At 40.3% G+C, this 16,442-nt stretch overlaps 1 protein-coding gene across 1 annotated transcript in view; it reads right to left on the reverse strand.

Annotated features, from left to right (window-relative positions):
• Nucleotides 1–11: 11 nt before the first annotated feature.
• LOC121946492 (transmembrane and death domain protein 1-like) overlaps nt 12–16,442 on the reverse strand; it is a 61,812-nt gene continuing 45,381 nt past the window's right edge. Inside the window, 5 exon segments of the mRNA XM_042491074.1 lie at nt 12–262; nt 1,682–1,834; nt 2,666–2,785; nt 3,801–3,992; nt 4,382–4,484. Coding sequence (XP_042347008.1) covers nt 12–262; nt 1,682–1,834; nt 2,666–2,785; nt 3,801–3,992; nt 4,382–4,484 — 819 coding nt within the window.

The following is a 16,442-nucleotide window of genomic DNA, read 5'->3' on the forward strand; positions in this document are numbered from 1 at the left end:
TTATTTTTTCATTAAATTTCCAACATAACATCTCCAACCATAAGCTTACTCCCGGGGGCCCTGGGGTGACGCCTCTGCTGCTTCCTCTGGGAGATGTATAAGATGATGTGAAGTATGGAAATGCCTACGAGCAAGGTACCTCCGAAACCCAGGAGCATGCCATACCAAAGGGGTTGAACTACACCCAAAGGCCCCTTCTGGTACTGAGCGACAGGGGCCCGCTCCACAATCAGATCCATGTCACGCCACGTAAGATCCCTGACTAACACATACAGGACAGATACACTTATCATCTCAAAGGACTGTGGGAGCATTTCTGTCAAGTTTTTACATGAATGAAACATGTGACAGACTTAAAAAAAAAAAAAAAAAATTGGACAGGTGATAATTACATTTTTGAATTTTTAGGTATCCAGGGAAATACTCCTTGTATAGTGAGAGTGTTGATGTTGAGAGGTAATGAGTTGGAAGCGTGCCCACGGCCACCCAATCTAATCCGGTATCTCATCTAAGCATTTAATAGATTCAGGGTTCAGTGTAACATTAAATCATTTGTCATTTAGACAGTCTCCAGAGGGATAACCCAAAAATCTCCTCTTGACGTCAATAGCCGGAGATTTTTGGGCTTAGATATTTTAAGACTCAGTTCTCACTAACTATATTTTGTAGTGTGCCCAGTGTGGTCACGCTGCTCGTTTGAGCAGTGCTGCTCAGGTGCAGCTCGGCTGCTGCTCAGCTGCAGCACATCTATAGTATGGTTGTCTCGCCTATTTTTTTCTGCACAGTTTAAGCAAAAAAAGACTGTGAAAATGCTATTTTGATATTTTGCACCACCTCTCACGACAGAGGTTATGCTATAGGGCCACAATGAAGTCTCCCCTTTTTACCAGCCCTCCTTTTTTACACAGAACCAAACAACACCAGAAAACAGTTTTCAAGACCAACAAACAACAACATCAGTTTTGGCATTTGTGCCACTCAAAGTCAGGCACTTTTAAGCAACACAGTGCTGCTTTTCCAGCCGTGTTCGTGCCACTCATCGTGCTTTTTAGGGACATACGCAATCATTTTTCAATCATAACCAAGTAGTTTTGTTGCTTAAACCTAACCCCTGACCCTCTTTAACTGCCACATTTGTGCCAACCAAAACTTTGTGCTTTTTAGTGACACATCACTGCCTTTCCAACTGCTTTTGTGCCACTCAAAGCTGTTTTTTTACAGCCATTTTTAGTGACATTCATGATCATTTCCAAACTATGACAAGGTAGTTTTGTTGTATCTGCTGACCCCTTCTTACTGCTGCATTTGTACCACTCAGACGTTTTCTTTTAGTGACATACGCAACATTTTTTGTAAAAATAATCAAGTAGTTTTCTTGACTAAATCTAACCTTCACCCTTTTCTCACGGCTGCGTTCATGCCACTTAAACCTGGATTTTTTTTGTGACATCCAAGAACTTTTTCTAACCATAACCAAATAGTTTTGTTGCTCGATCCTAATTGCCAACCCCCTCCTATCAATAACCCCTTCTGTGTCAAGATTAAATACTAAAGGTGGCCTCCGGCATCATTTTCGTAACACTGGGGGCTTCTGCCCAAGTGGCAAAGTATGATAAGTAGGGATGAGATCACATCACTGTGCTAAACTAATGCGACTCTTTCAAGCTTAAGGATAAATTACCTTTTCTTTTTCTGACCCTCTGTTTTTCATGCTGTTGGTCTTTTGTGTGTGATTGTAGCGGTGGGGAGTTTAAGGAAGTGACATATTTGTGATAGTCTTCAACGTAGCGTTTCAGGCTCAAGAGTTTGTCCTGGTTGATGTTCTTCCCCACTTCTGTAAAAAAACAACAAAACACAAGCACAGGGCCAATAATCCGATTGTCACTTCAGATGCTCACCGTGTCTCATCCTATAAAGGATTGTACATTTGAATTTAATTGTTGTTTTCTCACCCTGAACATAATTAGCTCTGGCAGGAGAACAACTGCTGTCCTTCAGTTCAGAATAAAACAGAATGAACCTCTCAAGTTCCTACGTATGAGTAGATCTCTTCACAACTGCAATCAAGTGTACGATAATTGCTGCATTCTGCATCTACACAGTCTTTTTCCATCAAAGCCACCACTGCCCCCCCTCATGTCTTATAACTCATCTCTTCCCATCCTCTCCTTGTCCTCTTCTTTTTTTCCCCCAAAGCTGCTGATGAAAGGAGCAGATGGTTTGTTCTGTGGCTGGTGTCAGCTCCACTGAGTCCTCTGTCAGATCATTTACACCTCCTTCTATCCAACGCCACTCGGCTGTGGAGTTGTGTGCACACTGGACTGCAACACATGCCAGAGACTGGCAGTATGCAAAATATGCCACTTTTGAAGTTCCAATTAAAACAAATCTCAAAGTAATGAAGCAATTACGCGCTGTTGTTAAAGTCTTGAGGAGGCCTTCTTGACCGAAATAAACCAGTTTTGAAAATACACCGACATGTACCCAAATGAGGCTTTGTTCCAATTTCTTTTTGTCGAGGGACGTGCTGAGACAGTACAGCACATTGAAACTATTTTAATTTGAAACCCATTACCTTAGTGGCACCACACAGAACTTTTCTGTTTCAAAAGAAAGTATTCAGTACTTGAGGAGTGTTTTCTTTCCGTCTCCATTTCTTTCTCACCAATGGCAATGTCCGTCCTGCCGATGTGCTGCAAGGCGCGAGAAAGCCTGTCATAGTAGGTCTGCTCGCCGTACCTCAGCAGCCAGTCTGTCAGGGCCGTCCGACACTGAGCCTCACCATCTAGTAAACACAAAACATATGGCCGTCTCAGACAGGCAGGTCTCTGACAGCCAGCTTGCTGCCAGAAACTCCCCGAGCTGAGCTGGACGTTTGAGAAACAGACAGGTCTCAGGGTGGACTTCATTTCTACGTTATTACAGCCAATAGCATAAAACTCTTAAATAAGGTTCACATTTGCTGCCGAAGCCAATATGAGGCGTCTGAGTTACACAAATCAAGTATATTTTCCAAAGTTATTTTCATCTACGTAAAAACTTTAAGTACATTTAAATGACCGACTTTTTTTCAACAGTTCGATCCCTGGCTTCTCCAGGCACCTTGTCTAAGAGAGAGAGAGAAAGTCGGCGTGTGGTTTCTCCCTTGATTTAACTATATTCTTTGAGTCTTTAGATTTATGAAATCATGAAAGTACACTCTGTAGTTAAAACAACAGCTCAAGAGCCAGCAAGGATCCGCCCTGGCTGATTTGAGCTGGTTAATTAATAAACTGGTAAAGTGTCCCTTTAAGACTAGCATTATTATTTGGGATTGGTAAAAAAAATTTGTGATGAACAAAACTCAGACTGACCCTCAGAAAAGTCGGTGCAACAACAAAACGTGTGTGTTGCACATTGCAATGTGCAGGCTCTTTTCAGCTTTAATCATAGCGTTTGTTGGCTGCAAACGAATTTATATTGGGGTTACATCTTGTGTTGGTGATGTTTTATTGTATTATTTACTTTATGTAGCACTAATAATGCATGCTGTTTGTCATTTTTTGGTGATTATCTGAGTTTTGTTCTTTTCTTTCTAGTTAAATCTTTTCAGGCCGAACTGTGAACCAGGCTGTTTATTTGCAATTCACATGCACAGTGTACAAATATCCATCTATAGGAAAGGAATTTACTGTTGTTTGGTCAAAAGAGTTTGCTGGTGCGGTTAGAATTCTCTGTAGTCATGTACTTTTACTTCACTATAATAGTTTGGTACTCTTCATTCCCGCCTATGATTCCCATGGTCATGATGATGCACTAACCTGCAGCAGAAGAGGTGTCTCTCTTGGGTCGAGGCTTAAGATTTAGTTGATTTTTTTCTGGTGAGAGGCGCTCAAGGTGCTGGAAGATGTTCTCCTCTGGGTGAGAGAGGGCGAACAGAAGGTCCTCACACTCCGTAGACGTCAGCAGCTCCACTAAGCGCTCCAGCTGATGCACACCGATGTCCTCTGCCACTAAACATAACACACACTAATTACAATAAGACGTAATACCTCTAAAGAACACCGGTTTAGCAAAAAGACAAGTGGACCAAAGCTTGAATAACATGAAAGCATGACCACACAGTAAACTGTAAATTCCAGTTAATGAAGCGTGCTGCTGACACTTCACAACATTTCTGCAGCACGCTTGTGCTTTCAATTAGCGAGTGCTGCTTGCGTGGCGTGAAACTGTCATAAAGCCCTCCTCAGCTGCTCAGAATAGAAACCGAATAATCAACATTTCACAACAGAGAACAGAGCAATCAGCAAATTCAGTCTCGCTGTGAGTTTCTTTAGTTCAAATCTTACAACACTCTGTCTGCTGATGTAACTGCACCTGCTGTAGGAGCATGTGCTCTCACCTGTGTCCTCTCCGAGTGTTGAACTCAGAAGGAGAAAGAGGAAGAATATCCAGACTTTCATGTTAGCTGAAGTTGTACAGAATCAGTAGATGCAGCTGACAAACTGTGAAGTTTAGTTTTGAAAACTTACCAGAATAGAATGTGCTGAATTTGAAACAATACAACTGTATGAGGAACAGCCAATCACCTAAAACAGTATTGTGAATATGTTAGTTTGCATTACTTTCCTTATGATCTGTAAGTGATAGGAGCATGGGTGGATTACAAGAACATGGCCCCTGGGCACAGTAAAGGGCCCCTCCAACCTCTCCCACTCAGAAGCAAGGCACACAAGTGGCTGTGGTGGTTTTGCACGTCTTTGTTATACATCTTTATGTGGGTTTGTGTATTTCTTATTTTATTTGACTCTTTTTCAACATAGCGATTGCAGTACAATCAGCCTGAAATATCAAAATATAAAAGCTTGCATGTTTTACCTCCAACCACTGCCAGATAATCTGAAAGACAAATTATAAAAAAAAACTAAAATGAAAGTGTACATACATTTACATATATGCATACATTTTAGACATGCATAAGCAAACAGTGCATAAATCAAAATGCAAACATAAGTACTCACACACATATTCATACAAACAAATAGATGTATACATTTGTCACAGTTGCCTATAACCATTGTCATGTGCTTTGAATACAGATCAGTTATGGAAGAGTAGTTTTAGCATTTTTATGTACATCAGAAATGGTTTACATGTCCTTTAAAATTAAGGGTTTGTGTTTCTTTGAGGTAATTTTATGTCTTCTTGAAGTTCCTGTGCATGTGTTTGTGGTCATTTTTAGTCTCCTTTTAGTCACTATGTGTTAATTTGAGTGACACTTCCTGCATTCAGTAATCCATCCATAGATCGGAGATGCATCAGAATTTTTGGGAGATTTTACTGGAGGGCTTCAGTGATTCTTTTTTTTACTGATTAATCAACCATTCTCAGATAGATAGGTCGAAATTTTTTTCAAACATGTAAAGCAAAAAAGATAAAAACAAAATGGCAGTAAAAAAAAATGGACAATAACCTATAATCAATGAATAGATCCAAAAAAGCAATAAGAAACTGCATCTTACATGTTCGAAAAAGGAGTAGGAGGAAGTATCAGCTAATTCTTACCTCTTCTTAGCTAATCAGTTAATTTGTGAACTTTATCTCTAACATGTATACATAGAGTTACACAAACATACATACACATATCCATACACTTACATATATATACATGCACATATGCATACATGTACATACATATGTATATAAATCATTTACTTCCCACCAACCTACCCGTGCCTGTCATTCTTAATTAGTAAAGTGATTGTCAAGCCAATAAAATGTCCAGAAATGATCTAAAGTTCAAATCCGACAATAATTTAAACTGCTTGTTTAGTCTGTTTATTCCGTTTCTAGTTACATACATACATACATACATACATACATACATACATACATACATACATACATACATACAAACATTACAAAGTTGAAGTAATGTGATGATGTCAGTATTGTGAGAGTGGATTGGATACATTGGTTGAAATACTCTGCAGGTAGCTTCACAAAAACTACTAACCCTATAAAGGAGTCTGTTTTCTTGCATTGCAAAGTGGGTAATGCACATACTGTGGAGTATAAAATGAAACACAGAGGTATGTAAAAGTAAAACAGCATTATGCTAATCTCTGCTTTTTATGTGAGCTGCGAGTACTTGAGATGCATCTCTCTAGCAGGGAGAATCATGTTTAATGACATTATTGTGTGGGCTACAGTGAGGGCATGTTTTAAATTGTTAATAAGCTTCATTTGCCAAACAGTAAAGGTTGTTTGTGTGGGCTGAGTCTCAAATTCTCCATGTTGGCTAATGAAAAAAAATCATGCTCTGGGGCTGACAACCACCGAAAGTTGGGTGTGGGTGGTGTAATGGCTCTGAAATGTTTGAGATGTTAAAAGAAAGAAACTGGGCACAAGGTCAGGATATTTATTTATGTAACTGAGTTGCACATTGTATGTTATTGATGAAAAGACATGCATTACATATTTCATGCTATACATTGCAGGAAAATACATTAAATATACAGTATTATTGAGCACAAATAGTGTGACCTTGAAGAAAACATGCTGTTAAAATGGAACAAATTGAGTTGGTTCTTCAACTTTTGAATCGCCTCCCGGTAATGTGAGCTTGTGAAGCCGTATCCCCATGTCTCTTACACTTCACACCACTGAAATCTGTTGAATACAGATACAGACTCCGGTGGAATGAAGGATAGAACACATGGAATATTCTTGCAGAAACTGTCTGAAATACAAGACACAAAAATTCAAAAAACAGCCTTCATTTTCAATCTAAGAGTCATTACAGTTTTCCCAAAGTGATGATTTTTAATGTTGGGCTGGAGGCCGGGTGGAGGTCGACCCTGGTGACTGGGGACTGTGTGATTTATGAGGAAGCCTCTGAGGTTGAGGGGGTGGCAGTGAGTGCAGCAGGGATTGGATGTTGGCCTCTCCCTTTTTCTTGAGTTTAAGTTTTGAGCCTGAGCGAGACCAGGCCTGCCCCGCTTTGGGGCTCCAGGCTGCTGTTGAAATCCTGAGCTCTGGCACGTTATCACAGGCCTGAGCTGAATGACTGTGAATGACTCATCAGTGATGCAACACCCCGCCACAGCCCCCCGACTGCCACCAGACACCCCGGCCAGCCTCGCTATCTGTCAGCCTCAGAGTCCCGCTCCTGGGGAAACACAACACATCGCTCACTCCTCACACCTGAAACTCCCTGATAGTCATACTTCTCCCTCTTTTACACGCACCTTCTCACATAAATGCTTCCCTCCTACACCCAAAAAACTCCTGGTCCTCCCGAATCTTAATACAAATGCTTCCAAGCATGTGATTTCTCCAGGTGATCTTATCACTTTAATAAATTCACCACAGGTACTTTTGTAACAGCGTTATTAGTTATACTTGTAGCTCTAGACAAATCTACTGTCTGAAGCATTTGCAAGATTAGACTTTTTGCTTTTTTTCCTGCATAGATGAATGCCTTACCTCGCTTAAAATGCATTACTCACCTTATTTGCTCCTTTAGTTCCCCTGCGCCTCTGTGAATGCAAATCAAACAACAAAAATTGCTCAAAGCAGCCTTCAGCAGGTGCTGAAGGTTCAGCTGTGCTATCTGTCTTCTCTCTGGCTTTTTTCTCCACCTGATTCAGGTATTGGTGTTTTTTAGAGGACGGCACCGACCAATGAGATGCAAGCACCTGAGAGGGACCACCTTTTTTTTTTTTTTTTTTTAAGCAATAAAAAAACACCACACCCTTCCATGTGGAGAGGTTTAACGCCAAAGATTAAGAACAAATAAACACAAAATTGGAATCAAAGTAAAGGTAGTATTCCCAGAAGTGCTGTGACCATACAACAGTTTTAACAAAATCATCATCATTTTAAAAAAAATCTCTTATTAACATAACAGACACAACATCTTATCCACTTCAAAGGCGTTGAAAGAAAAACTCCAAGGAAGGCATAAACTTACAAATGAAATAAAGGAGTTTCATGTAATATTCATCTAATAAGGGCCTCGCGCTCATTATTTGATGAGCCTCAGCTGTAATTTGCTCCTTTTTTGCCTCGCTCTCCAGAGTAAACCACATTCTTAATTAGACCGGAGCATCTCTAAAGCATTTCACAAGCCCTTCAAACCCATTTTCATGAAAATATTTGCAACTGTGGCAAGAAGAAAGAAATATGCAGTTAGTTAAATAGCTCATGAGCATCATTCAGCCCTAAAATCACTATCATCCACATTGTAATATATTAGCAAAATAACTCAAAAATTGACATCTCTGCAGTCATTTCCTGGCAGACCCAAATACCTTCATAAATACATTTTATTAACAAGCAACTTTGCAGCTCTGTTGTCTAGCCGCAAGCATATCTCCTCCTTTCAGCCTTAAATGAAAAATGGGGCGACACCCGACATCCCTTAATGTGAAAGGACCGACTTTTTGAAAAGCATTCCTTCCCCTCACAATGGCAGGGTTAAGGTGGAGGGGGGGATGGGTGGGTGAGGAGGAACAGCGCCCACACATTCCTGAAGTAGAGAGCTGCAGCATGCCTCACCTGACAAGATATTTCTCCCGAGAGCACATTCATTCGAGCCCAATCTTCTTTATATGTGATTTTACTGACAAGGACACCAATATCTTTGAGTTATGAGCTGTTGTTCTCTGGAGACAGACAGTGCTTTACCTCTGTGTTCTGTGTGGGCCAGATAGCTCTGGACAGTGTGACTTGTTCGGGGTAATCTTTTGGACCTCTGGAAGGTGACAGCTGAAAAACGAGTCTCTAAAAACACTCTGCTCGCAGGCAGCCCTGTGTCTGGCTTACTAACCACACAGAGGCAGCGCATTTTTTTTCTATTCTGGCCGATACTGTTGCTTTGCCATGGGCGGATGAAACAATGGGCCCCTGGGCACAGATATGTAAAAGGCCCCACCACCTCGCCTACATAGGAGCAAAACACACAAACATTGTGATGGTTTTGCACCTTTTTTTGTTGTTGTTTTGTGCCTCTTTAGCCCTTTTTACACAGAGATTGTGCTACACGGCCGCTACGAAGTCCATACTTTATGTGCACAGACCACTGGTTACCACCACTAGGGGCGCTAATGCTCTTGGACCGCTGATTTGGCTGCAGCCCACTCTCATTGAGTGCGAAACACAAAATGGTACCAAATAATTACAATAAAACAAACAAAATGCCAGGGGACAGTAAACATATACAAAGCCAGAAGACTAAAAAAAATAGTTTTCATGTATTGCTTGGTTTCATTTTCAAATGTAATAAATAAGTTGTTATAAGTTTTTTTTTTTTTTTTAAAAAAGGCATGAGGTTATGTTTAGACACAAAAGCACATGGTTACCAACGTCAGGGTGTTAACAAAAAGCACATGCAGGCACGGATGGTTGGGATTAGGCAAAAAAAAGGCATATAGTAAGGTATAGAAAAAACCCATTGCATTCAGACAGGAAACAAACACCAGACTCCCACATGAAAGTCTGGGGTTTGTTTGCCCCTCCTGCCCCTTATAGGTACCTTTGTGCTCCTGACATTACGTTGTTACTGGCAGCATTTCAACCTGATGCCGTTTTGTCGCACTTAATGTGCACACAAAAGATTCTCAAGTGGTGCCACCCATTCATGTGTTTGGCTGATGCTGCAGATTTTGCATCTCTTTGTAGCTGTTGTGCTTTTTTTGTGGTTTTGTTTCCTATTTGGTCATTTTGAACTTTCCCCCCATTTGTAGTTATTTTTTTCTCTATTTGCAGTTACTTTGCAGCTCTTTGGTCTTTTATAGTCTCCTCCCAGTGGATTTGTGTTAATTTGAGTGACATTTTGCAGGTGAAGGCCAGTGGGGGCCTGGGTCTGTGCCTGGTAGGCTTGTTCAGTAATACAGCCATGTGCTTTGCTTAAAACGTATATACAGATAAACACATGATAACTTTCTTTTTGCAGCAAGGATTTACCACACCGGCAGCTCGTATCAGTGTGCATCAAATGCATCAACTGATGTCTCCTTGAAGTCTCTGACAAAGGTGTGTGCTGTTTTTAGGGAGCTGCCTCAGATAAGATCAAAAACCCTGGTGTTAAACAGCAGCACCTTTCCACAAAAAAGCATCGTGTTTACAACATTTTTTTTATTGATATTACTAAAACAATATTAAAAAAAGTGAACATCAAGCGCTGAATGACAACAAGCAGTCCACAAAGTGTGTGTTTAACAAGCTCTGCTGAGAAGGTTTGATTGCTGCTGGTTTATAGCTGCGCTTCAGATCAGATCTGGTTTTGCATAATTGCAGTTTTATGTGTTTTATGCACTTAATATCCATCAGGCTTTATGGAAAATGATCTCTTCAGTGTCTCTCTGTTTGCTTTAAAGTTGGGTTAGCCCAGAAGGTTTTATTGTTAAGAGTAAAATAATTTAAAACGGCTGTTCCATTGAGTTTAAACATGTATTTTTGTCCCAGTAGGAGACACACCTCAGAGTTGACACGTTGTTCAAAAGTGCATTCAGTCCTTACATTTCTAAAAAGCAAACCTCCATCTTTTCCTTGAATGATCTAGCCAGACTGCTGGTTCAGAAACACAGTCATTTAGAGAGATGACTGTGAGAGCTTTGACCCTTAGACGGGGAGATTCGTTGAATGAAGAGGTGCTGTGTTTCAGCGCCACACTCCCTGGAGGCAGGACAGAGTGAAGGCTCCGTTGAAACACGTCACACATGTGAGGAATTTGAGCTTCAACACAGAATTCACATTTGGAGAAAACCTGTGATGGCACATGTTAGTGTGAAGGAGGGTCATCGCTGTGACCTTCCACAGATGGCTGGACGACTGTATGCCAGAATGATATTATTATTGCAGATTTTGCTTATTGCTTGTGTGTTAATTATTATTTAAGCTGTTTGTTTTAACTTGTGCTGTTGTTTTCTTAGTCTGTTTGCTATTTTACGTGAAATTTGCCATGCTGCTGTCTTTGCCAGGACTTTTTGAAAAATATATTTTGAACCCTAATGGGACTAGTCCTGGTTGAATAGGAGTTAAATAAAATAAATGAAAATTTCTATTTCAAGTTTTTGTAATGGCGTTCTGAGCAGAGAATGAAGTCACACTACCTCTGTGTGTGTTGTTATCCCAGTTTCTCTGAGGTTTGTTGTCGTAAGCCAATCGGGCTATGCATGCATGTAAGTGCAAGTGTGTGTCCACCCTGTTCTCTCTCCCAGCTCATCAAAAACCGCCGCTTTGTCAGTGGGCACTGGCATCAGACAGTATGAAGTGTGAGAGAGCTTGTATATGACAGGCTGGATCAGTGGTGGATGGGCCAAACAAACTCTGGACTTTCAACCCAGAGCCCACTGTACTTTTTCCGTGTGAAAACCAAAAGTCAATGGATTTATACAGTGTAGTGTGCTAGTATGTGTAGCATGCTACACGAGGGACTTGTGTAAAATGACGTATGTCACATAACGTTACATGACCTTAGTAATAACCGTAATTATTTTAAACCAAACCATTTTTTTTCTAAATCTAATCACAGATTTTTTTGCCTAAACTTAAGGAAATAAGCCTAAAAATGCACTGCCTTACCTTTACCTATGTTGACAATATATTTTTAAAAACACTATAAATATAACAAGCAGAAGCTGTACATTTCTTGCTAAAATGAATTGTATATTGAAAAAAAACACAATGCATGTAACAAGCATAAACTGATACGCTTAAATATCAAAATCAAAGAGCTACAACATCATTTTTGGATTTTTGGCTAGGAAAGCAGTGCTAGGTGTTAACCCCGCTAGTCTTGACCACTTTGCACTTATGCCATTAAGTGGAAATGATAAAAAATTTTTTTTTTTTTAAATTATCCAGAAAATTTAATTGAAAATGTAATCTCTAAGATAAATCATGTGTGCACCATCACTGCAGAAATTTGCATCAATCCACATCAAAAATGCAAATAACAGTATGTTGCTCTGTAACACTAATTCAGATATTTGTTCACTCATGACACACGTACATAAACATGTCACAGCTGTTACACTTATTGTTTATTCATGTATATATCAAGACACATGCTGCATGATGAGCGCACATTATTGTATGTCCTGTCGTCGCCTTGCATTTATGTTCTGCATCTTGTACTCCCACGCTTCGCTGTAGTGAAGATGTATCTCAGAACAAATACTAATCCCACCTTTGAATAATGAAACAACAGTGCTTTGATTGTGGAATGATGGTATTTACTGCAGAGTCTTTTGACAATTATTGCAATTTGAATGTGTTTGTGTGAGATTCCTGGGTGTCGGCCTTGTCTGCAGGCTCAATAGCCCGAGGCCGCCCAGGGGTTGTCTTTCTACCTTAATACTCCCCTCTTCTCTCTCTCTCTCCCTCTCACCCTCTCCGTCTGACGCCTCATTGGCTGATTCTGTTCTGACTTGCCTGGGCAGGAATGCACCTACCTTCTAATGCACTTTTATGTTCAAGCAAATTGACAATGAAGAGTGCCATCATTTTGCAGCATAAATATTTCATTCCCCATTTGGATGCAGATTCGAGATGTCACACCCTGAATACAAATGGGCTGTCTCTCCCGCGGAAAATAACGGAGGGTCTGTGTGAATATGATTTGTGTGAGCTCTAGACAAATATGGTGCGATGTGATTAGGTTTTATTGAGAATCACTGTCACTGTAAAAAAAACACAAAATAATAAATAATACAGTCTGAATCATAATCAAATTCCACAATTCTAGCTATTGGCAGCAGGAGAAGGAGATGCAATTACCTGACTGTCCAGAATTTTTAAAAAATCCCTTTTTAGATGTTTTTCGTGTCATCATTATGAAAACTGATCAAACAGCATAAATGAAGAGAGCTTCAAAGTTATTTTACTTTTTACTTTTGGGCAGTTGCAGTGAACTCATTGTCTTATACCACTGCTTTTTCAGTGATCTCAGCTTTCTATCTCTGCTGAAGGACAGTGTCACCCATGAGCGTTGCATGTGGATGCACCCGGTGCCCTCCACCAGCGCAAGATAACAACGCCACCGGTTCTGTCCGAGCACTTTCTCATCTGATGCTGCCCTGCCGCATTCTGGTTGGACGTGGAAAGTAACTTTTGGGGTCACACTCGTACGCCAAAAACACTGACAGAGTGGACGTATTTGAGGAGTTCAGAGTTAGAATAGGCCTCCCTGCTTCCCTCATCAAGAAGCCAATGGCATTTTTACATTGGATTTCAGATTAGTGTAGAAAAAAAGATCTTTGGCATTTCGGCATGTTTTGTTTGGAGAAAAAAAATCACAAATAAACATCCTTTTATGAAGTAACAAGCTAACATTTTGCTTTAAACTACACCATGGTTGCATGACTTTGATGTTGCCAGCAACATATTGATAGCAACTGCCTTTCTGAGTTTCCACTTAAATACATATTAACGATAGAGTCCAGGGTCCCTTTAGTGCAATCTGTTGGTTTCTCCTGAGTGACTGCACATCGTAAATGTTTGACAATGCTTTAAAAATAGTTCTTAACTGGAGCAATGTGTCTGTGTGCAACATGTCAAAAGTTACTTCCCAAAATGATTGTATTGGGGCAGGAGGGAGCTGGATAATTCTCCCATTCATGTGTGAGACAGGGGGTCTGTCAGTACCCTGTGTTTATGTACTTCTCTCTCTGACATGGTGTAATGGAACGTGCAGTAATAACAGTGGAGGGATGGCATCGCAGCGGGAGTCATTGGAAAGTTAACGCTGCGTTTTGCTGCAACATTGTGCCTTATCTGAATATTACTGGAGTGTGACTGGCTAGTAGTCGGTCCCATCATCGCTGCAGTGTGCGACACCGCAGACACCGGATCAGTTCTTTTCTTGTGTCCAAACCATCATGAAAACACCCCAGTGTTTCCATGGAGATTAATCACATTAGGCTGCAATTAGAGGCATTGTTTCATTATGTTTGGCTGCATTAGTGGTTGTAGTTTTGCAGAATTTGCAACATTTCCTCTGCCAGGAGTCCTTTCAGTGAGACTACAAATACAAAAGCTCCCAAAACACTCCCATGTTTTTTTATAATGGTGCCTGCAGCCTCATCAGTGAATGAGTCTGGGCTTGTTTTCTGTTCAGAATACCTGTCTGGTTTTTCACTAAGCCTATACTTCTATAGAAACTGGGGACATTCCAGCTGGCAGGAGGTGCTGATTACACTCGGTTTGTTTTGAATGAGAGTGTGTGGGGCTTGTGGGTGGGGATTTGGGGCAGGCGTAGTTGAGAGGTCAACACTCATCTATTGACAAAGGCGAGACAGACACGACCAACACCCTTTGATTAGCTAGTCCATTAGTTAACCTGGTCGCACAACAGAACAGACATGGAGCACTTGGGTCAAATATCACGCTGCTGGAATTTTGTCTTCCGAAAGGTTTGACGGTGATTAGTGCGAGGATTCGGGCGTCTGTGTATTTACAAGTGTGCATGTCTGTGTGTGCGCTGTGCATATGGCTATATTCAACATCAGCAACTGAGCCATGCTGTCTGGCTAATATGTAAATAACTAAAATCTAACTTTCATGTGCATCTTCACACTTCAGTTCAGCTGCAACTTGACACCTGAATTCCCAACTCTTATATTAAAGCAAAGGTTATTCAAGGTGTTTTTCCTGAATTCTTGTTTTCAAAATACACAGATTCACAGCAGGATTGATTTTTTTCTCCTTTTCCTGCTCACCTCAGAGCAAAGGGTTTTGGGCACCATGGCGCAGAAAGTCAATACATTGTCTAAGGGGACTGAAAGGGGTCACTGAGAGCCAATTTAGATTCTTCGGCCTCTACAGTCAAAAGTTAATCCGAAGACAAAACAGGCAGCAGAAAAAGTGGGCAAGGTGTGACTGGGTGCTCACTGCACCGGTTTGTCTCTTTGTTGAGGTGACTTGGTCAAATTCTGGAGGCAGCAGGTAATGAACCACACAAAGAATATGTCAGTGGTCCTTTCTTGCCAAATGCTGCATGCAAGCTTTATCTCAAAACAACAGCAAACTCAACAAAGCACCAGCTCTAAATTAGATTTAAAATCATGGCTGTTGACAGGTGGTAAAAGCAAAACAATCTTAAAGGAATAGTTTGACATATTGGCTTGTTTGCTTTCTTGGAGGGAATTTGATGCAAAGATTGATACCAGTCTCATAACTTAATAACTCATAACAAAACTGCTAAAGCCAGCAGCCAGTTAAAGTAGCTGGCCTGTCGTTTTGTTTTTAAACTTTTGTACAGAGCCAGGCTAATTGTTTTACACATAGTGTCATAAAACTATGTAGCCATTGTGAGATAGATTTTTATATAAAAATTCACCCCCTGTTGCTAAGTCTATTTATGTATTTATTTTATATTATGATTCTGATTATTATGATTATTATTTCTTTTATTATCATTATTATTATTATTATTATTTCTGTTGTTAAGTTGAGCATTGGAGTCAATCTCCATTAACATGGGGGTCAATGGCGATGGACTCACTTTTGGAGCCTCGAGAATAAATTAGAAGAACTGGAGTTTTTGGCACTTCCACGCTGGCTTCATTTTTCAGTCCCAGTGGTTGCCCCTTGGTTTCACCCTATTTCTAGTCTTTATGCTAAGGTAAGCTAAGCATATTTATAAGAATGGCATCTTAATCTACTGCCAAAGGTCAAAAAAAAAATAGCATATCATATTTGCCATAGCCAGACAGTGGGGAAGCTTACTTCTATGTCGCACTAACTAGACATCACACTGCTGTGATCAAAACTATTTGAACAATGTTGTTGAAATGTCCACCCCTTTCATCATGTCTCTGGGTTTTGATGTGCAGAGTGTTAGTTGGACAGACTTCAGCCGTCATTTGTGTTAAAGAGAAATAATGATAAGTGATGCAGCGGTAGCTATTAATTTCTTAATTGAATCAACACGCACCATTTGTGTGAAATGTGTAGGAGGTGTGATTGTGAAGCCATACAAAACAACAATTCAACAGCATGATTTTCTTTTCATAACCGGCCTCGCAGAGCAGAAGCAGAGACAGCAAATAGTGCCAGACTGTTCTCAAACACAGCGAACAATCTCACCTGGAGGCATTTTAAAGCTTCCTCAAAAAACAGCGGGAAGAATGTGAGAATGTGTTATTGTGGGCTGATTATATAGGCAAAGGTGTGAAAACAACATAATTATAAGAAGTCTCAGAGTACTCTACACACAATATACTGGATTTATAATGATCGTCAACAACAATCAGCTTCTGTATGCTTGAAATATTGTTATGAAATTTAAGACCCATACTGGCTTTAAAGGGATACTTCACTCCCTAAATGATCATTTGTGTATCAATTACTCACTCCATGCTACGTTGAAATTGCAAACAAAACTTTGTTTTTCTTGCTTGCCTCCATGGTAAACTAAGCACCCAAAAGCTGAGAAATTTCTTGATGAAATGAAA

This window comes from Plectropomus leopardus, chromosome 8 (assembly GCF_008729295.1).
Source record: "Plectropomus leopardus isolate mb chromosome 8, YSFRI_Pleo_2.0, whole genome shotgun sequence".
In the NCBI taxonomy this organism is placed as follows: Eukaryota; Metazoa; Chordata; class Actinopteri; order Perciformes; family Serranidae; genus Plectropomus; species Plectropomus leopardus.